This window comes from Serinus canaria, chromosome 28 (genome assembly GCF_022539315.1).
Source record: "Serinus canaria isolate serCan28SL12 chromosome 28, serCan2020, whole genome shotgun sequence".
Taxonomy (NCBI): Eukaryota; Metazoa; Chordata; class Aves; order Passeriformes; family Fringillidae; genus Serinus; species Serinus canaria.
This window is the reverse complement of record NC_066341.1, coordinates 2,784,932-2,801,897: the sequence shown is the minus strand read 5'-3', so window position 1 is coordinate 2,801,897 and position 16,966 is coordinate 2,784,932. Positions and strand designations below refer to the sequence as shown.

The window sequence follows — 16,966 nt, the reverse complement described above, 5'->3', positions numbered from 1 at the left end:
AGAGGGATGGAAGAGGAGCTATCCTGAAATAGGATTGAAAGCACAGCAAGGAATTATTTGAACATGGTATTCTACCATAGCACCACAAGCATGACAGTGAATGCAATCTCCAGATAGATATAAATTAATATTTGTTTAGGCAGCCATATCACCCCTGGAACAGAAGATACATGACCAACACAACATCTAGAATAAATGCAAATTTCAATTAAGGAGCTAAGGGCAGCAACAACAAGAAAATACCCCCCCTTACAGACAAACACTCTGCAAGCTTTGTCTGCAAGGAGCACACAGAGGACACTGTTATCAGGGGCAGTCCTTGCACAGGACCTAGAGTTGGGTACAATCACCAGGCTGGAGGACAAAGCCACAACACAAGGCAGAGGCTGCAATTCACAGCTAAACAAATTCAGGCAAACAGGAGACATAAACATCAGCAGAAGGTTAAACTGCAAAAATTTAACTGACACCAATGAGGCCTGGCTGCCAAACCTCTTTTTAGAAAATCAGCCAGCCCCCAGTAACCAAGTTAATTAGAAGAGTTAATTAGGTACCACCCTCTTGTTTAGGTCAAGAGCAGTCTGAAGAGATGCTTGCAATGATTCCTTCTCAGTTTATGATCAATTATTTAGACAGTTTTAAGCAATTGAAATATTTATTCAATGTGATTTGGCTCATCATGGAAGCACAAGCCTGAATTCAGGTGCAGAGAATACTGGAAGTAAAAGGAGAAATACAAGAAAGAAAGTAATACTGAAACCATACACATCAGCAGGCAAACCCTGCAGCCCAACCACCACTGCTGGCTTCTCTCTGGAGGTGGAAATTCTGCAGTTACCTCAAGTTCTTTCAATACCTTTTCTTATAAGAAATCCCTTTTCAATATACAGAAGAGGAAAAAAAATCTGTAACTTCACTTTTTGCTCAGACAATTTTAGTAACAAAACAAAAAAATCCAATTCTAGATGGTAATTTTGATGGTATTTTGTAAGGGTTTTCCAGACTCCATTAAGCCATTTAATTTTTTTAATAGGCATTAAATCCAACAGTGTCCACTTGGTAACAGAGTGGAACTCCAGCAGAGAGCTTTGCCCCAATCAGTGCAGGGTATCTCTTTAGTTTAAATAAGGCCATAATTTGAAGCCACATATTTAGTCAATGAATCATGGTGAAGCTAAAAAGGGAAAGCTACCATTACAGCAAAATTGTTGAGGATGAACTGTATAATATTCCAGTTCATCACATTTTCATGTGCATTTCCACTGCTGCATTCCTCAAAGGGAAAGGTTCCAGCTTCTCCCACTGCTCAGCAAGCAATTCTCAACACAAAAGTGGAAATGTACCACAGGTACTTGGCCTCTGATATTCTCTGACACCAGAACTGCCAGTGACCATTCCCAAAAGAGACCAATCTGGTCAAATTGAAAATATTTAGCAATTTCAAAAATATTCAGCTATTACCAACCTCGATTTCCACAGCAAGGGATTTCCAGCAAATCAGGCTACAGAGACACTTGAAAATTTCCACAATTAACTGTGCAATTAACAGGAAAGGTAAAGATCCTTGTCCCATGTCATAAAGACAGGTGCTGTTAATTGAGCGTAATTGATTTTAATTTTTTTTCAGTATTCCAGGCATTTGTAGATTACCTGAAAATCACTTCAGGTTCTAGTCACACTTCAGTGTTTTCCTTGGTTATAAAAAATTCAGCTGGACTAAACAACTTTAGATCCTTGCTTTTCTTTACCTAAAAGCTCTTGGATTTTCTGCTCCAAAGGAGGAGTTCTGAATGGACCACACAAAAATTACAACACATTTGTTACCACTCTTTGCAATCAACCCTGCAGGGAAGTTACTGCCCCAAGTGCCTGACAAAGGAGAAGCTGGGCTGCAATGTAGTGTAACACAGGAAAAAGTCAAAGAAATCACTTTTGGTCCAGGCAGTTCCTTCTCAGTTACCTGCTGCTGGGGCCCTGATCCCAACCCCCACCCTAAACCAGCACTTCCTCTGAATGACTCAAATGCACAATCTCACCTTAAAACACAGACATCTTATCAGGCTTTACAGTGATGTGACATGATACCTTAGAAAAGTGTGATGTCACAGAGTTACAGATGCACATGAGAGCATGATTCAGAAAATGTGGCCCAGTTGAGAAATCAAGGCAAAGCACCTGAAAGGCTCAGAGGTAAAGAATGCAAGCCAAAAGAATTTTAGGGGCCATTCTACCACCTTTTTTTAGTTTTCTTAATTTTTTCCTTAACAGCACTACAGCTGTCAACAAAGGAAATAAAAGTTTCACTGCTCTAATGTTGCAATTACACGGATGAGAAATTTTTTGAAGAAACTTTAGGCTGAACTTTTGTGTGAACAGAATGTACACATGTCCAAAATAGCTTGAAAAACACTTTTATTGTTTAGTATCAATGGTCTTTATAGAAAGGGCAGATTTTTCTGGAATCTGCATTGAGTTTCATTTGGTAATCAGAGACACACAACACAATAAAGCCTTGATAAAAGCAACTCCACAAGCCACACTTAAGTCACTTGATACACCAAGAAAACACAATATTCTAAACACAAAACCTTTACATTTTCATTTTGGGAAATAAAGACATTCCTATCCTTCCTTTTAGAAAAATAAACCCTAATCAGCATCTCGGGCTTTGCTTCTCCTTGATATTAGCATAAACAGGCCTTGTTTCTCAGAAATGTGATAAACACCTTCAGCCTTCAAATTCCCAAAAAAACACTGAGCCAAAACATTTTGTTGAATCAGAGTCTTTCACTATTTTCTTGACTGTGGAGATAGCCAATACTGTTGAATTTTTTAGGAATTCTTCCTTTTTAAAAGCCTGGGATATGCAAATCCTGCCCTCTGACCTTGGAGCTGAGGAAAGGCCATATTTAGCCTCAGTGTGCATGTGAGTCAAACATGTTATTCATGCACAGGATTATCCAAGAGGTCTAATGTTTGAATCACCATGCCTCAGAAAACTGCCTGCACAGAGTATTCCTTCCTAGGTGAACCTCCTTTAAATCTTTCATCAGCTGCATTTACTCTTCCTAAATTATTCAGTTCCATGGGGGTTTTGGGTTCCACAGAAAAGCCCAGACCTGGGAGTTCTCCCACTGGGAATGGACACTATGTGCAGGCAGCTGTCACAGCAGGAGCTGCAACATTCAACTTGTGAAAAAGCTTTTTGTTGAGACAAATGTTCAAGCACAGTAACAAAACAAACCAAAAAAAAAAAAAAAAAGTCCCAAACTGTACAGTTCTACAAAATACTCAGCATTACTGCAGTAACTCCCGAGTTTTATGTGAATAATGAAGGATTAAAGATTGAGGAAGTGGTCTCAGATGCATCATCCTGAAAAGCACAATGTTATTGCACCTCAGATGTAGGGCAGGCAGAAAACCTCACAGCAGTACAAAGACAAAAAAACCCAAGATGAACTATTTTCTAAAAAAAGCCACAATAAATCTTGGAGCTAATATAAATATGCATTAAATGCTCCCCAGGCTGCTTCCCCTACATTAAATCGATTTGTTCCTGACAAGATTCTGACTTAAAGTCACCCAGGGCTCACTAAAACTCGCTGGGTGTGATGCCAACATCCTAAACCGGAATGCAAGCTTACCCCACGCTGTTACTTTAGGGCAAGTTCTTCAGCCCTGGATTCCAGCTAACAGGCCTGAAATCAAAGAGCTCCTAATTACCCATGACAAACTTATTTGCAAACAGCTTGGCAGACGCACCGATACCGATCCACCTCTAGGAGCACCGTGGGAGGATGCTGATGACATCTTTGAAAGGCTAATTACATCTGCCAGGAGCTTGAGATCATCTCCAGCCCTTTGCTCCACTGCCACCCTTTTCCAGAAGGTGAAATCAAAGAATAGCTGAGCTCGTTTGCATCCAAAGTGCTTCTCGCTTTTCACAAACGCGAATTGCAAATAAAGCTGAGCGAGAATTTTGCAAAAATGCTTACAGAGTAACAGAAAACAAGGCTAAAATGATACTGGGAATTCATCTTCCACCAGGATCACACATACCTGTATCAGACCGACGGCCAGGATTGTCATGAGTCAGGATAGTAGTCTGATACTTTTAGTCTAGAAACATGTAACAAAGGACGTTCCTAGCTTGCAAAAGTTTTACTTCCCAGAGATTGCAAGACTAAGCTTGCCAAAAAGACAGAGCACTATCGACATGCACACAGCAAGAGGCAGGATTCAAGTGGGCAATGACAGTCATCACGATAAAGCACGATTTCAGCACAGCAGCAGCACCAGCTGTCAAGAGCTGCTCGAAAATAACACAAAGAAACCAAAGAACCCTGAGAGTTTTAACGAATTTTTTGAAAGACCGTGAGACTTGTGTCTGAAAGATTACAGGCTGTTCATGCCGAGAGTCAGAGACATCACAGAACACTGAAAAATCGCAAGCAGGGGCGGAAAAAACCAAGAGCTGAAAGCAACACCGTGCCTTGCTCAGCAGGCAGGCTCTGCCCGAGAGACGGGAGGCACAGCCGGAGTCAGACACTTCCCTTCCCCTGGGCACCGCCAGCTCCTCGGGCATGGCTGACACAAAGTTTATCAGCATCTGCCTGTGCCGGGCACAGCCCCGGAGCCGGGCACAGCCCCCGGCCCCGAGCACACCCGAGCTCTTCAGGGAGTCCCGGGGAACCGCTCCGGCCCCGAGCTCCTCAGAGCGGCCACCCCAGCCTGGAAGTGACCCCCAGCCAGCCCCTCCGAGCCGACCCTCCCACGCTCCCTCACATCTGCCCCGAGGCACCGACCCTCACAGATCCCCTCAGAGCCGACCCCCACACACCCCCTCAGAGCTGCCCCGGCCGCCCACAGCGCTCGGTGCGAGACCCGGTCGCTGCGAGGCACGGCCAGCCCAGCGCTGGGCAGCGCGTAGCGAAGGAGCGGGAGGTTTGCGGAGCCGGGGAAAGAGGAGCGCAGGGTCCGTTACCTGCGCCGGTGTTGAAGCGCGGCCGCCCGGCCCGGCCCCGCCGCCGCCACAGGCCCCGCGCGCGCCACTTCCGGGTGGGGGGGCCGGGGCGCGCCCATTCAGCGCCGCGCTCCCCCCGCGCATGCGCCGCCCCGCGGTAGGGCTGGGGAGGGGGGCGCGGAGCGGCAGCACGGCCTGAGGGGAGTGGGGGGGATGCGGCGGGCGGTGATCCGGGGTACCCGAGTTCGAGCCCTGAACCCGCTTCTCGCTCCCGGCATGGGTGGGCGGCGGCAGCCAGGTGCTGTCTGTCTGTCTGTCTGTCTGAGGCAGCGGGGGTGGATTCTTGTCAAAACCAAAGAGTCCTAGAGTCCTGCTGGGCCGGGAGCATCCCCACCCGCCGCTGCGGCTGTTGTGGGGTGGCTGGTGCCCGGTGTGTCAGAGCAGTGGGGCACAGTGGTTCACAGAATTGCTTGGGTTGGAAGGGACCTCAGGAGCTCACTCAGTCCAACCCCTGTCTCCACCTGGAGCAGATCACACAGGAAGGCGTCCCTCCAGAGAGAGAAATTCCACATCCTCAGAGAGAGAAATTCCACATCCTCCCTGAGCAGCTGTTTCAGTCCTCGGCCATCCCCAGCGTAAAGTTCTTTCTCATTTTGAGGGGTTTGTCTTGTGTTTTAGTTTGTGCCCATTACTCCTCGTCCTGTCACTAGGTGCCACTGAGCAATGGCATTATTCCGTGGACACCCCTTGGAGATATTTCTATATTTATAGAGGATTGATGGGATCCTCTCTCAGCCCTCTCTTCTCTGGGCTAACCAGGCCCACCTCCCACAGTCTCTCCTCATCACAGAGATGCTTTAGACTCATCATCTCTGGGGCCTCCGCTGGATTTTCTCCAGTAGTCCCTTATCTTTCTTGTGCTGAGGAGCCCAGAACAGACTCCACCAGCTAAAAGCCTGAGGCAAGGAGCGCTTTTAGGGCCAGCCATGCTGCAGGAGTAGCCAGACCTTCCTTTATCGCTTTATTTAAAAGCAGCGCAGCCCCCAGGGCTGAGCCCTGGACCCGGGCCCTTTTCATTCCTCCGCGCCGCCAGGGGGCGCGCTGCCGCCCCTCACCGCTCCCGCCTCCGCGCGCATGCGCCGTGATTCAAACGCGATGGCGGCTGCGGCGGCTCGGGGCTGAGGGCGAGCGATCTCCGCCCGGCCCCTCGCCCGCCCGCCGCTGCCTCGGCACGATGTCCTCGGAAGGCAGCGGCACGGCGGCGGCCGAAAAAACGCCTAAAGCTAAGCGGAAAGGTAGCGTGGGGTGAGGGCGGACCCGTGTTGGCTGAGGCGGGAGCCCGGCCCGGCCCGGCCCGGCCCATGGGGGATCCGACCTGAGGCGGGACTACCCGCGGTGGGCCCGCCCGCGGTGGGCCCGGCTGAGCTCTCTTTGCTCTCTTTCAGGAGGAAGAATCGTCCCGTCTCGCTACATGCAGTTCGATAAGAAACAAAACAAGAAGGTGTCGAGGCAGCCAAGCTCAGGCGTCGCTCAGCGAAAGGCAGAAAAGGTGTGTGGGGCTGCTTGGACGTGTGGCAGTGAGGAGAAAAAGCAAACAAACACGCCTCTGCTGGGGTTATGAGGGAGTTGTGGAGTGCTGCTAGGTGCGAGTTTGGGGCTGTACTCCGGTGACTTGCAAAGCAGCAGGAGGCTCTGGGGTTTAGTTGTTGTTTATTGTCAACATTTAAGTTGAAGATAAGATATTGCTGATTATGTTCTGTCTTAGCTGTTTTCTTTATTTTCAGGATGCTTCCTCAAGTTCCTCTTCATCAAATAGTTCTCTGCTGTCTTCTAGAACTAAAGCAGGATTGGTTGTCTCTCAGAATCATGAAGCTTCTGCTAGTAGGTTTTACAAGTATTTAAAAGTTATTCTTTTGTATTTCTAGCCTATGAGACTCTTAACAACTCTAAGGTATTGATAATTTGTGTTGTTTGCATTACTGGCAGTTATTATGTGTATGCATAGGAAATTAAGAAGCTTGATGTGAGACTAAAACAAATCAGGTCCCGGCTCTGGAATTGAGTGATTGGGTCTTTCCTGCCTTCTGCACAAGGCTTTGAACAGTTCTTTTCCTCTGCCCTCATCATTACTCTGCTTTTTTTTGTTTGATCTTTCTGTTAAACCAAATGTGACTGAAAATCTGTCTACAAAACCATCCATTTTATTTCTTTTGTTATTACCAATGGTTCCTGTCTGGTGTTACCGACAGTCCTTAGTTGTCTCCACAGATATCCAGTTATTGAGACAAATTATTCCCTTGTTTTCAGTGAATTGGGACCTTAAAGGGTCTCACTTTATGGGATCATTTGAGAGTGAGCTTTAGCCATAATTATTTTCCATTCTGGCCACAATTCCAGTTCATAACTTTCTTAGGAGGTTCAAGAAAAATAAGTTTTTAAGGCTGTTCATTAGAAACCAGGTCCTCTTAGACTTTGCTGGGAAGAGAGAGTTTCTGATGAGCTCAAGAGGGGCCTTGTCCAGGTGCAGTTCATCAAAGCCAAGGCCTAAGGAGCATTTCTCAGGTCATAGTGGAGTGTGAGGGGAGGGATGTGACCAAATCAGCTTCCCTGGGTCTCTACAGGAAATGTCAACTTGTGCTGAACCTCATGCTTCTAGTTCTAATTCTTCTAGTCTGATAACAGCTTCTTTCTGTAGGTGTGGACCTCAGCTCATTGAATCAGGCTGCTTTTGAGAAGGGTGACTTGCAGTCCACTTTATTAGATGAAGAGAAAATGAAGCTACCAGACCTTGATATTTCTGATATTAATGGTAAATTTCCATTCATGTGCCATTTCTGGGGTTTGGTTTTTTTTATTTTTAATGCATGTGCTGAAACTTGGGGCTAAGAAATTGTTGTATTCTTGTATATTCACAAAAGGATTTTAACCAGAGATACTAAGACCTTTGGACTTTAAATTAACCTCTTGATTTGTGGTATCTTTTGGGTACTCTGTTTTTATTTAAAGTCAAAAAGTAACGGATAAAGTAAAAAATTAAAGTACTCTTGAGTCTTTGTTCCTAAAACAGGTGGGTGTCAGCCCTTCTTAAAAGTGGATCACATTTGGTTGTCACTTAAAGCTGAATGATCCATATCTGCTCATGAGTATATCAGAGCCAGAAACAGAGCACAGATCTTTTTTACTGGTGCACACAATAACTTTGAAATTATCTCTGCCTTTAAAGAGCCTGGTGGTCTATTGACCCACCCTACAGACCTCACAGAAGAGCAGCACACTAACTTTGTTCTTGTGATTCAGATAAAAGTGACCCCAAGAAGAGTTTTTACTCAGAATCTGCTTCAGATGAGTATTCAGAGACAAAGAAAAGTGAAGAGACTGATGAGGTGAGTCTCACTGCTTACGTTGGTAATGATATTTATTTTGAAATGAAGATTTTCTGCTTATCTTTAATCTGAATTACAGCTGAGGTCCTGGGAGGACCTAAAGCCTCCTTGCAGAAGTCAGTGCTGGCAGTGTTTGGTGTGTTGATCAGATACCTGGACACTGACCAGAGCTTTCCTTCCATTACTTGTGATAAAGAATCTGTTCCAACTATTGCATCTCCTCAGGTGGATTCTTGTATTCCTGCCCATGCTGTTTAATTATATCACATTATCTTTAAGTATTTCCTAACATTTTTGTTCTGAGAACAAACACTGATTCAATCTCATAAAAAAGAGCCTTATTTGTGGATCTCATTCAATGTAGCACTGGAACTTCAAATTCTCTACCAGAATTATGAAAATGTGCTGAAAATATTATAGAAGGTGGTGGAACAAAGAGATATATTTAATTAACATGGGTGTTTAAAAAACAAACCTCTGTCATTGAGCTGTCTGTTAGCAGTGGTGATTCCAGGCATGAATTGGACTATTAGCAATTAATTTGGTAATTAATTTGCTGATAAAACAGTTGTTTAAATACCAAACTTGATGGAGAATATTCTTTTCTCTTCTGAAGGAAACTGATTCTTTTGATCTGATGGAAGAGCTGGAATCTGAGACACTGCTTTTAACTTTCCTAAGAATAAGGGTGAGAGTTGGTCAAATATTTGGTGTTTCAGCTAGAACTTGATATTGAGGAATTGTTTAATTTCTTAAATGCTTCCTGACCTGTAAAAGTTGGATTTTTGTGACTGTATATGTTCATCATTTGTAAAACCATAAGACTTGCTGTGACAACTCTTAGAGTGGATTCAGTGCCAGTTTCTTAAGCAAGTGCTGGATTTTAGGAATTAGGGGGAGGCAAAAGTTTTGGGAAAAATGTGAGTCTGTGTGGAGTTAAAGGTTGTGGCAGTGACTTTGTTCCCTCAGTGCTCTGTGTGTGTTTTACAAAAAGAAACAGGGGTGGGCCCAGAGTCTTGAGAGGGTTTTTAACTCTGATTTTCTGTGCTTACTGTGTGAGGTCTCCCCTTCATTAATTAAAACTCTTTGGTCTGGTCGGAGGCCTGCATTTCTTTATTCAGAATATGTTGATTGCTCAGATGTAGCATTGTTTTAATTGTCAATATTTTTGGGATGTAATAGACAGAAAAAAAGGTTGCCAAGATGGAGGAAAAAGCAGAAAAGAACTTGCTAATGTTGTGTGAAGAAAATCGGAAACAACAGGAGAAGCTCTGGGAGCTGAAACGTGAAATTCTGCTTGAGGAGAGAGAGCAGAAGCTCAATGAAACATTAGACAAACAGGTAAGTTTTAATTAATGCTTCTCTGATAGTTACACAGACTCGTTTATGAAGTAGTCCTTTATCCAGGGGACATTTCCCTGTTTCTGTGGCCTGCAGGGGTGCAATTTTATACATCTCAAAGGATATAAATATCTCCTTCCTGTTGAGGTCTGCAGCATCTTTGTCGCTGTTGAGTACCCTGGTGGACAGGCAGGAAGGAGAAGCTGGAGCTCTTGGGCAAGGGCAGAGATTGCAGTGGCTGCCAGGGCAGGGTCTGGGTGATGCTCAGGAGGTGAAAGTACCAAACCACAGAACATCCCACACTTGGGCAGCTCCAGCTGTGGTCAGAGCTGAGATGCTGCCCCTTAGAGAGAAGTGGACATCTTTATCTGCCTTGTTTATATGTGTTAGCCACAAGTAGTTCTGGCCTCATGGTAAGAAGACAGGTTTCTAATGAATAATTAATGTTTGAATAATGAATTTTCAAAACTGAGTCTCTTTGCTTTTTAACAAATACACATTGCAAAAATTGAACAAGGCTTTTGGAGAGCATGCTTGTTAATTACAGAGGATCTGATATAAAACCTTTGGCTGTGTTGCCAATCTCTGAGCTACAGAAACAAGGGAACTGGTACTGAGGTCAGAGAGGAAAACATAATCAACAGTTTAATGGGATTATTGTACCACAGACTTCTTGAATTCCTCTGTCAATAAGCATTTCAGAGTGGTATTTGGTTTGATCATAAAGTATTTTTTTGAAGTGAACCAGGTGTGTATTTACAGAAGATGTGCTTTTGGAGAAGTGTTGTTCAGTGTGTCTCTTGCAGATAGAAGTGCTGTCTCCCCTCGTTGCTGTGTGTGAACAGTTTAAAGAGCAATACAAAAGCTTTGCAGCTTCCCTGGATGCTGCGAGACACGAATTGCCCATAAAGAACATTCACATAGAAGGAGATAAGCAAACCTACCTTGGTATGAAAATTTCATTTCTCAAATTTGCTTTCAGTTACGGTGGGTTTATGCTAAAAAACTTCTCACTTTGTTCCTGCTGCATCTGCCACTGGAGGAACTGTGTGCTCTGAGAGCCTGTGAGGACACTGGGCTGCAGCAATAATCCCATGTTATGCTATGTGTAGTTCTTACCTCTGTTTAACCACTTAACTACACAGTTTTTTATCTTGCAGCAGAGAAGAAATGAACTTTAGGTTAGCTCAGTCTTCACATACATCCTCTTCAACAGGTTTCTATGTATTTTAACTGTATTCATGGCATTCCTCCCCCTTTCTTTTTCCTCCTGTATAAACAAGTTGTAAGAATGCTCTGATCTTTCTTGTTTCTGTGTTTGAGGGACAGAGTCACCTGGGCAGACTTGCTTGTGTTTCTTGCAGAACTGGAGCTTAAATATTATTGTGTGCTGTTTTGAATCAGAATATTTGATCAATCAGTACATGCATTTTCTATTGAAGTCTGGACAAAAAGTTACATTTTTGAACTGCTGCTCTGCAAAAAACAAGATTCTTAAATCATTTACAGTAATCTTGCACTTTAAGACATGCAAAACATTTATTGAAGAACTTAGAATTCTTGTGAGACTAGAAAGGAATAGGTGCATTTTTTTCTTTGTGAATGTTGAAGGAAATGGCTGAATAAATTTCATGGAGGGGGTACATGCCAACAGCAATACATGAAACTGGCCAGGGAACTTCGGGTGTGTAAAACTTGTTTTTCCTCTTACATTTCTCTTAAAAATCTTTGACATACTCTAAAAGAGAACTTGATGAGCAATTTTAATGGCCTGTTCCTGATGCTAGTCACAACAGTGAAAAATAATTTGGCTTTCACAATTTCATGGTGTTTTTGTGAAAGCTGAACAATATTTTTTTTATAATCTAGTTCAGCTGTCTCTAGGTTATTCCAGCTGTTAATATCCTGTATTAACTGGTTCATTTTTGGTAATACCTTTAACTTCTCATCTTCCAGATGAACTGGAAAAGCAATTAATGATCACACAGGAGCTTCTGACAGAAGTTATGCCAAACCACTCAGAGGATGGTGCAAAAGCACTTGGTGCACTGAAGGAGCTTCAAGAAGTGTCTCAGCAGCTGAGTAAAGGGCTTCAAAGGTATCTCAACAATTGGGTGGAAAGACTTGTTGGCTAAATATTCTGAGGAAAATCTATAGCCCTTGCCAGTGTATCTCCAGAACTCAGGCTGGAGGAGGGGTAACTGAGGGTTTGGTAGCACTGTGTAATTCTCTGTAGCACTCATCTGTATGTCTGTCCCTGCCTGCCTGCAGTCACAGTAGGGTGTTTGGGGTTGGGTTTGTACTCCAGGTGAGCCATTCTCTGACACTTCAGCTGAGAATTTCACTGAGCCAGAACAGACTTGGAAAATTTAGGTATGTGGGAGTGCAGAAACCCAGGAGACAGAAAAGTGAGCTGCAAACTGTCTTAAATAACAACCCAGCAAAAGTGTCATCCTTGAGGAGGCACAAGGAGCACAGGGAAGGGTTTTCTCCTACTGCTATGACAACAAATACAAAGCATCCCTGGGAGGGTGAGGAAGGGATAAAGTATGACTAATGTCCTTCCTTCATTGCCCCAGAAGAGATTGGAGTTTAAATCTTTGAAGATGAATAGACCATTAAGCCACTCATCTCCCCCTCCTGCAAACTGCCCCATCTCTCCTCCTAGTTCTTACTTTGGAGAAGAAAATTCACATTTTACATTCACATTTGTTTTTTTCTGGTGGGGCCATAGTAGGAGAAAGATGCAGATGTCCAGGCATGCAGTCTTTGGGCTAAAGCAGAGTTATTGTCCTTCAGAGTCACTGATTCAGCTTCATGTGTTCCAGGAGCTTCACAGATGTGCAGAACCTGTCCTTTGAAGCCAGTAAAGAAGTTTCTCTGCATAACCAATACTTGTGTGAAGAGAAACATGGAGTAGACGTTGTGAAACGCTGGTATTTCAACTGACTTTCTGTATTGTTTTACTACTGGGTAGGTACTAACTCAAAGCCAGCAGACTTCTTATCCTTTTACTTCTGATGTGGACATAGAAGTTGCCCAGTTTTTCAGTGAAGCCAGCAGCAGGGCTGCTACTGATACAGGAATTGGAGAGTTGTTCTGCAGGCTGTCCCACAGGGAGACATCACTGCTTGCTTTTAATGGGGATTTCTGTGACAGGTTTTCCATCCCTTTCTGCCCTGACAGAACTGAAAGGTAAATGATTAAAAGTGCTATTCCTGGCAAATCTGACCTGTGTGGTAATTACAGCTTGAGCATTGGTTGCTCACTGAACAACTTCTGCAGGAACTCTGATTTGTCCCATATTTCTGGATGTGCTAGGTGGGTATAAAGCACTTGCTTGGAAGGAGCCTGGTCACTTTAAACAAATGAGAAGTTTTGGTAACTTCTCACTTCTTCATTGCCTAATTGCCTTGTAAATAAATTATTGAAATTACAAATGCTTTTGTATAAACCTGACTCCTCTGTAAGGATTTTATTGTTTTTAATGATAAAGACTATTCTCCACTGCTCTGTCAGAAGCCTTCAAGTTTGAGTATGTTCACTGATCTCTTACAGCAGCTTTTGTTTCCATCTGGCCTTCCTTAGGGCTCATACTGCACAGTCCAGTGTCCCAGTGCTCAGCCATGAGCACCCCAAGGGCTGGGGCCAAAGGATTGGGAATGGGGAAAGGAACCACAAACCTGATCACTTAGTGCATGTGCTGTGCTTGGAGCATCCAAGCCACATCTGGCATGTTTCTTCAACATCCTTTCCTTTTCTCTACATTTTTCTCTGGAAGATGTGCTGTAACCTGTATTTTTTAACCTGTGGAATCTCAGAATGAGATGATTTTTCACATTTCTAGCTTCAGCTGTGTCTATAAGGCTTTTTGGCCTACTCCTAAAATACCTGGAGTATTATCCTTGCACTCCTTCAGGTGCTGTTCAGGCTTTCTTCCTGGCACTACTAAAGATCTAACTAGATTTTCTCCTTTTATTAAAAATCAGGAGTAAATTAAGTAACTGGATCAGTCAATGTGCCACACCCATAAAACAAATTGTTCAGACCCTCCTTGCATACAATCTGGGTCATTTTTTTAGCAGTGAACCAGTGTTATTTCAGGATATCCATCTGTTATTTCTTTTTCCTCACCATCTACACCTGGCAGTTCACCTGTGTGGCTGCAGTCCAGCACATCAGCAATGAGGATGGTGCAGCTGCATCAGGCTCTGGGGCAGGAGCATGAGCTGCATCCATGAATTTGGCCACTGGATGGGGAACTTTGCCCAGCAAAGTCAGCTTGGCTGTAAATGTTTGGGCTGGTCGGTTTTGGTGGATGGAGATGTGGGGAGAAAGGCTCCAAGATGATGAAACTGGTTTGGATTATTGCTGAGCTGTGTGTCCTCACACCTTCAACCTCTTTATGATCAGTGTGTCAATGCTGAGACTGAAAGTTGGGAAGGGTCATCTTAAATATGAGAGAGGAGGGATGAAATTGAAATCAGTATTGTAGTGTCTTGATAAAAATGTCTGCACAGGCATTTCAGAATGTATTTCATAGGACCCCTTAATGGTACTCCTCACTGATGGTCTGAAAAAGTATTTTTCTTTAATTTAAACCCATGCTTTGCAGTCAAGTGACTTTCTACCCCTGAGATACTGTTGGATGTGTATACCTGTTACTATAGGGCATGAAATAACACCACACACACACACACACACACACACAGCTGTTCTCAAGGTAAAAAAGGGAAGTTTATTTTCTGACTCTAACATTTATAGATTTCTAAAAGTGACAGTGGATGGGAGGGTGACAGTGCCACCTCTCCAATGACACTGGACAAACCAACAGTCCATCAAATTTCTCTTCTTCCATAAAAAATGCAAAACAAGAAGTTATTTCAAGAATGTAAACATCAGAAGGCTTAGAAAATGTTAAAAAACCAAGGCGACATCTACCTCCAGCCGAACGTTCTTTGAGCAGCAGCCAGCAATGCCAATTTTCCCTCTGCAGAGCAGTGGAATGTTGCTGTTCTCCCCCCGGGGCGGTGCTTGCTGGGAGCTCAATTAAAGGCTGTAAATCTTGCGGGGGCAGCAGTTCAGCCCCGCTGCTGCAGGCGGCACTCGCTGCACTCCTCATCCTCCCACCAGGCAAAGGGGAGTCCTGGGGCTGAAGCCAAACTGCTGCTCCACAACAATTCTGTGCCCGGGGATGTGCTCTCATTGTTTCAGAAGAATCAGAGGCATTAATTTCAGCATTCTGGCCATTCTTTAAACGGAGCACTTGTGTAATTCTTTGTACAAATGGTACAACAAGTGTTAGCTAAAGCAGCTCGGCCTCTCCAGGAAAAGGTTTTAAACTGCTTTGAACTGAGACTTTTTCTTCTTGGTTTTCATGAATGTTCTTTCTAAGTGGTCCTGGTTTGGCTCTTTGCAGAAGGGTTTTAAGCTCCTCCACCTTGAAATATTGTAGAATATTCCACAGAATTGGCTGCTGTCATTTAGCACTGTAAAAACAACAACAAAGAACTGCAAAATCACTGGAGCAGGAGCTAAACAGATGTGACACCACTTATTTTGTGTTTTCCACTTATTTTCTGACAATGTCACATGCTCTAAATCGGTTGGAATCCTAAACAAATTAAGGGCTCTTTTTATTCAGGTTATGTGTCTTTTTTTCCCCTGTAGAATTAATGATGTTCTCCCTACTGTAACTTCTATCAATGTAGATTTAGTTTTGTTTTGTTTGAACTTCTGCAGGACTCATTACCTATTTATTCATCTTTTAGGCCAGAAGATCTTCTTGACCAGTTGTTAACATTCCTGTGTTTAAGGTGCTTTTTGGGGGGGAGGGATTTTTTTTTTTTCCCTTCCTCCCAAAACAGAAAGCAGTTGTGAATTGAGCCAGGTGGGTGAGAGCCTGGGAGGAAGGGGAAGCCCAGAAATGGAAGTATTTGTCCCTTGCAAAACTCTTGGCTGTTTAAGAAGAGATTGGCAAAGCTTTTAGGCTGGGTTTGCCCTGCAGCTTGCCCTGCCTGGGTGCTGCTGTGTCTGAGGGAGCTGTGGCCACATTCTCCTCTGTGCCAGACCCTGACCACCACTCAGGAGGGCTGAGTCAAGGCATTTTTTGCTGTAATTCCTGTGCTCCCTGCAATGGGGGCTCCGGGATCAAGGTGAGGCAGGGTCCCCCCTGCCTGGGGTGCTTTGGGGTGGAGCTGCAGCTCTGAAAATCCCCGAGGTTCCTTTGTCCCCTCCCCACACCCCAAATCCTCAACTCTTTGTTCACATGAGCTGCAAACGGGGCTGAGCCTGTGCTCATCAACAGCAAAGCAGCTCATGACCCCAGCAGATGTTTTTGCATTTTAGGCTAATGAGAACTTATTGGATTACTGCAGTCTTCCCTGCCTCGGAGTAAATACCACTTTGTTGGAGATCCGGAAATTCATCCTGAATATGATAAACAAACTGCTGGCTGGGCTGGGATTGCCAGGACATGAAAAGAGTTCCAGAGGGGCAGAAGATCTAACAGCTCTGAAATGCACCACTGAGCCACACCAATTAAGAGCATTTCCAGTGATTATGTGAGCATTCCTGTTCAACTCACAGAAATTATTTTAGGTTGTTTCTTCCGCTGCATTTGTGTGTGGTCTGCACAGCAAGCACGAGGTTTGCAGAGTGGGCTCAAATGCCTCTGATCAGTTTCTTTTTAAAATATTTCTGTGATAATGTATATGCTAAAACTCAGTTTCCTGCTAATTCAAGAGCTTAAATTTTCTGTGTTATGGTTGCCCCTTCAGATATAACTAATATTTTAATCTATAAAGACAATCTATGTTTGGAGATGGCCTGTAGGATATAAAACTGAATCCCTTTGTTTAATATCTCTTGCATATGGGAGGTGGCTCTACTGTACAGTCAGACTACACACAAATTTTATTTCACCAGTCATGTCGGAGCTGAGAAGAGAATTGGAAAATTATTTCTGACTAAACATCTGAATGACAGCCCCTTCTGATAAGCACAGTGCCCTTCCTTCTAAATCATTCAAAATCCTCCATTTGAATGCTTTCCTAGTACTATTTCAGTCAGGAATAAATACTAAATAATACTTTGTCAGGAATTAAAATGTTATATTACTGTGAAAGATCAGACTCTCCTGCTCTATAGATGAATAATAACCATTTTTGACAGAACTATTTAATAATTATGTTCTCAATATCATTATCCTATTATATCCTACTTAGATTACAGTCTTGGTTGAAAAGTGCTCTTTAATTATCCTTTCCTTATAATTTCT

At 43.7% G+C, this 16,966-nt stretch overlaps 2 protein-coding genes across 7 annotated transcripts in view; one reads left to right on the top strand and one right to left on the bottom strand.

Moving 5' to 3' along the window:
* The window catches only part of MYO9B (myosin IXB), a 43,234-nt gene extending 38,190 nt beyond the window's left edge, over positions 1–5,044 (bottom strand). For all 5 annotated transcript variants that reach the window (XM_030231704.2, XM_050986187.1, XM_050986189.1 and 2 more), the window contains exons 1-2: positions 4,985–5,044; positions 4,060–4,119 (exon numbers count right to left, since the gene is read on the bottom strand). The gene's annotated coding sequence lies outside the window, so the exon portion shown is untranslated. The remainder of the gene's footprint in view (positions 1–4,059; positions 4,120–4,984) is intronic.
* A 1,055-nt stretch (positions 5,045–6,099) lies between these two features.
* On the top strand, positions 6,100–16,919 carry HAUS8 (HAUS augmin like complex subunit 8). Of its 2 annotated transcripts, none has more exons than XM_018921798.3 (11): positions 6,100–6,258; positions 6,409–6,512; positions 6,748–6,844; positions 7,659–7,772; positions 8,261–8,346; positions 8,963–9,034; positions 9,529–9,687; positions 10,494–10,635; positions 11,644–11,785; positions 12,516–12,660; positions 16,036–16,919. In XM_018921798.3, the coding sequence occupies exons 1-10, from the start codon at positions 6,198–6,200 to the stop codon at positions 12,634–12,636; spliced, it is 1,098 nt and encodes a 365-aa protein (XP_018777343.1). In that variant the 5' UTR covers positions 6,100–6,197; the 3' UTR covers positions 12,637–12,660; positions 16,036–16,919. The 2 variants fall into 2 exon arrangements, with proteins under 2 accessions (XP_018777343.1, XP_050842186.1); XM_050986229.1 differs by having other exon boundaries at positions 16,019–16,919.
* Positions 16,920–16,966: the final 47 nt, after the last annotated feature.

Coding starts and splice junctions, on each gene's coding strand:
- HAUS8 (XM_018921798.3), top strand. CDS start 6,198: ATGTCCTCGGAAGGCAGCGGCACGGCGGCGGCCGAAAAAACGCCTAAA. Junction 6,845..7,658: donor GAATCATGAAGCTTCTGCTA/GTAGGTTTTACA, acceptor TTCTTTCTGTAG/GTGTGGACCTCAGCTCATTG. Junction 8,347..8,962: donor AAAGTGAAGAGACTGATGAG/GTGAGTCTCACT, acceptor TCTCTTCTGAAG/GAAACTGATTCTTTTGATCT.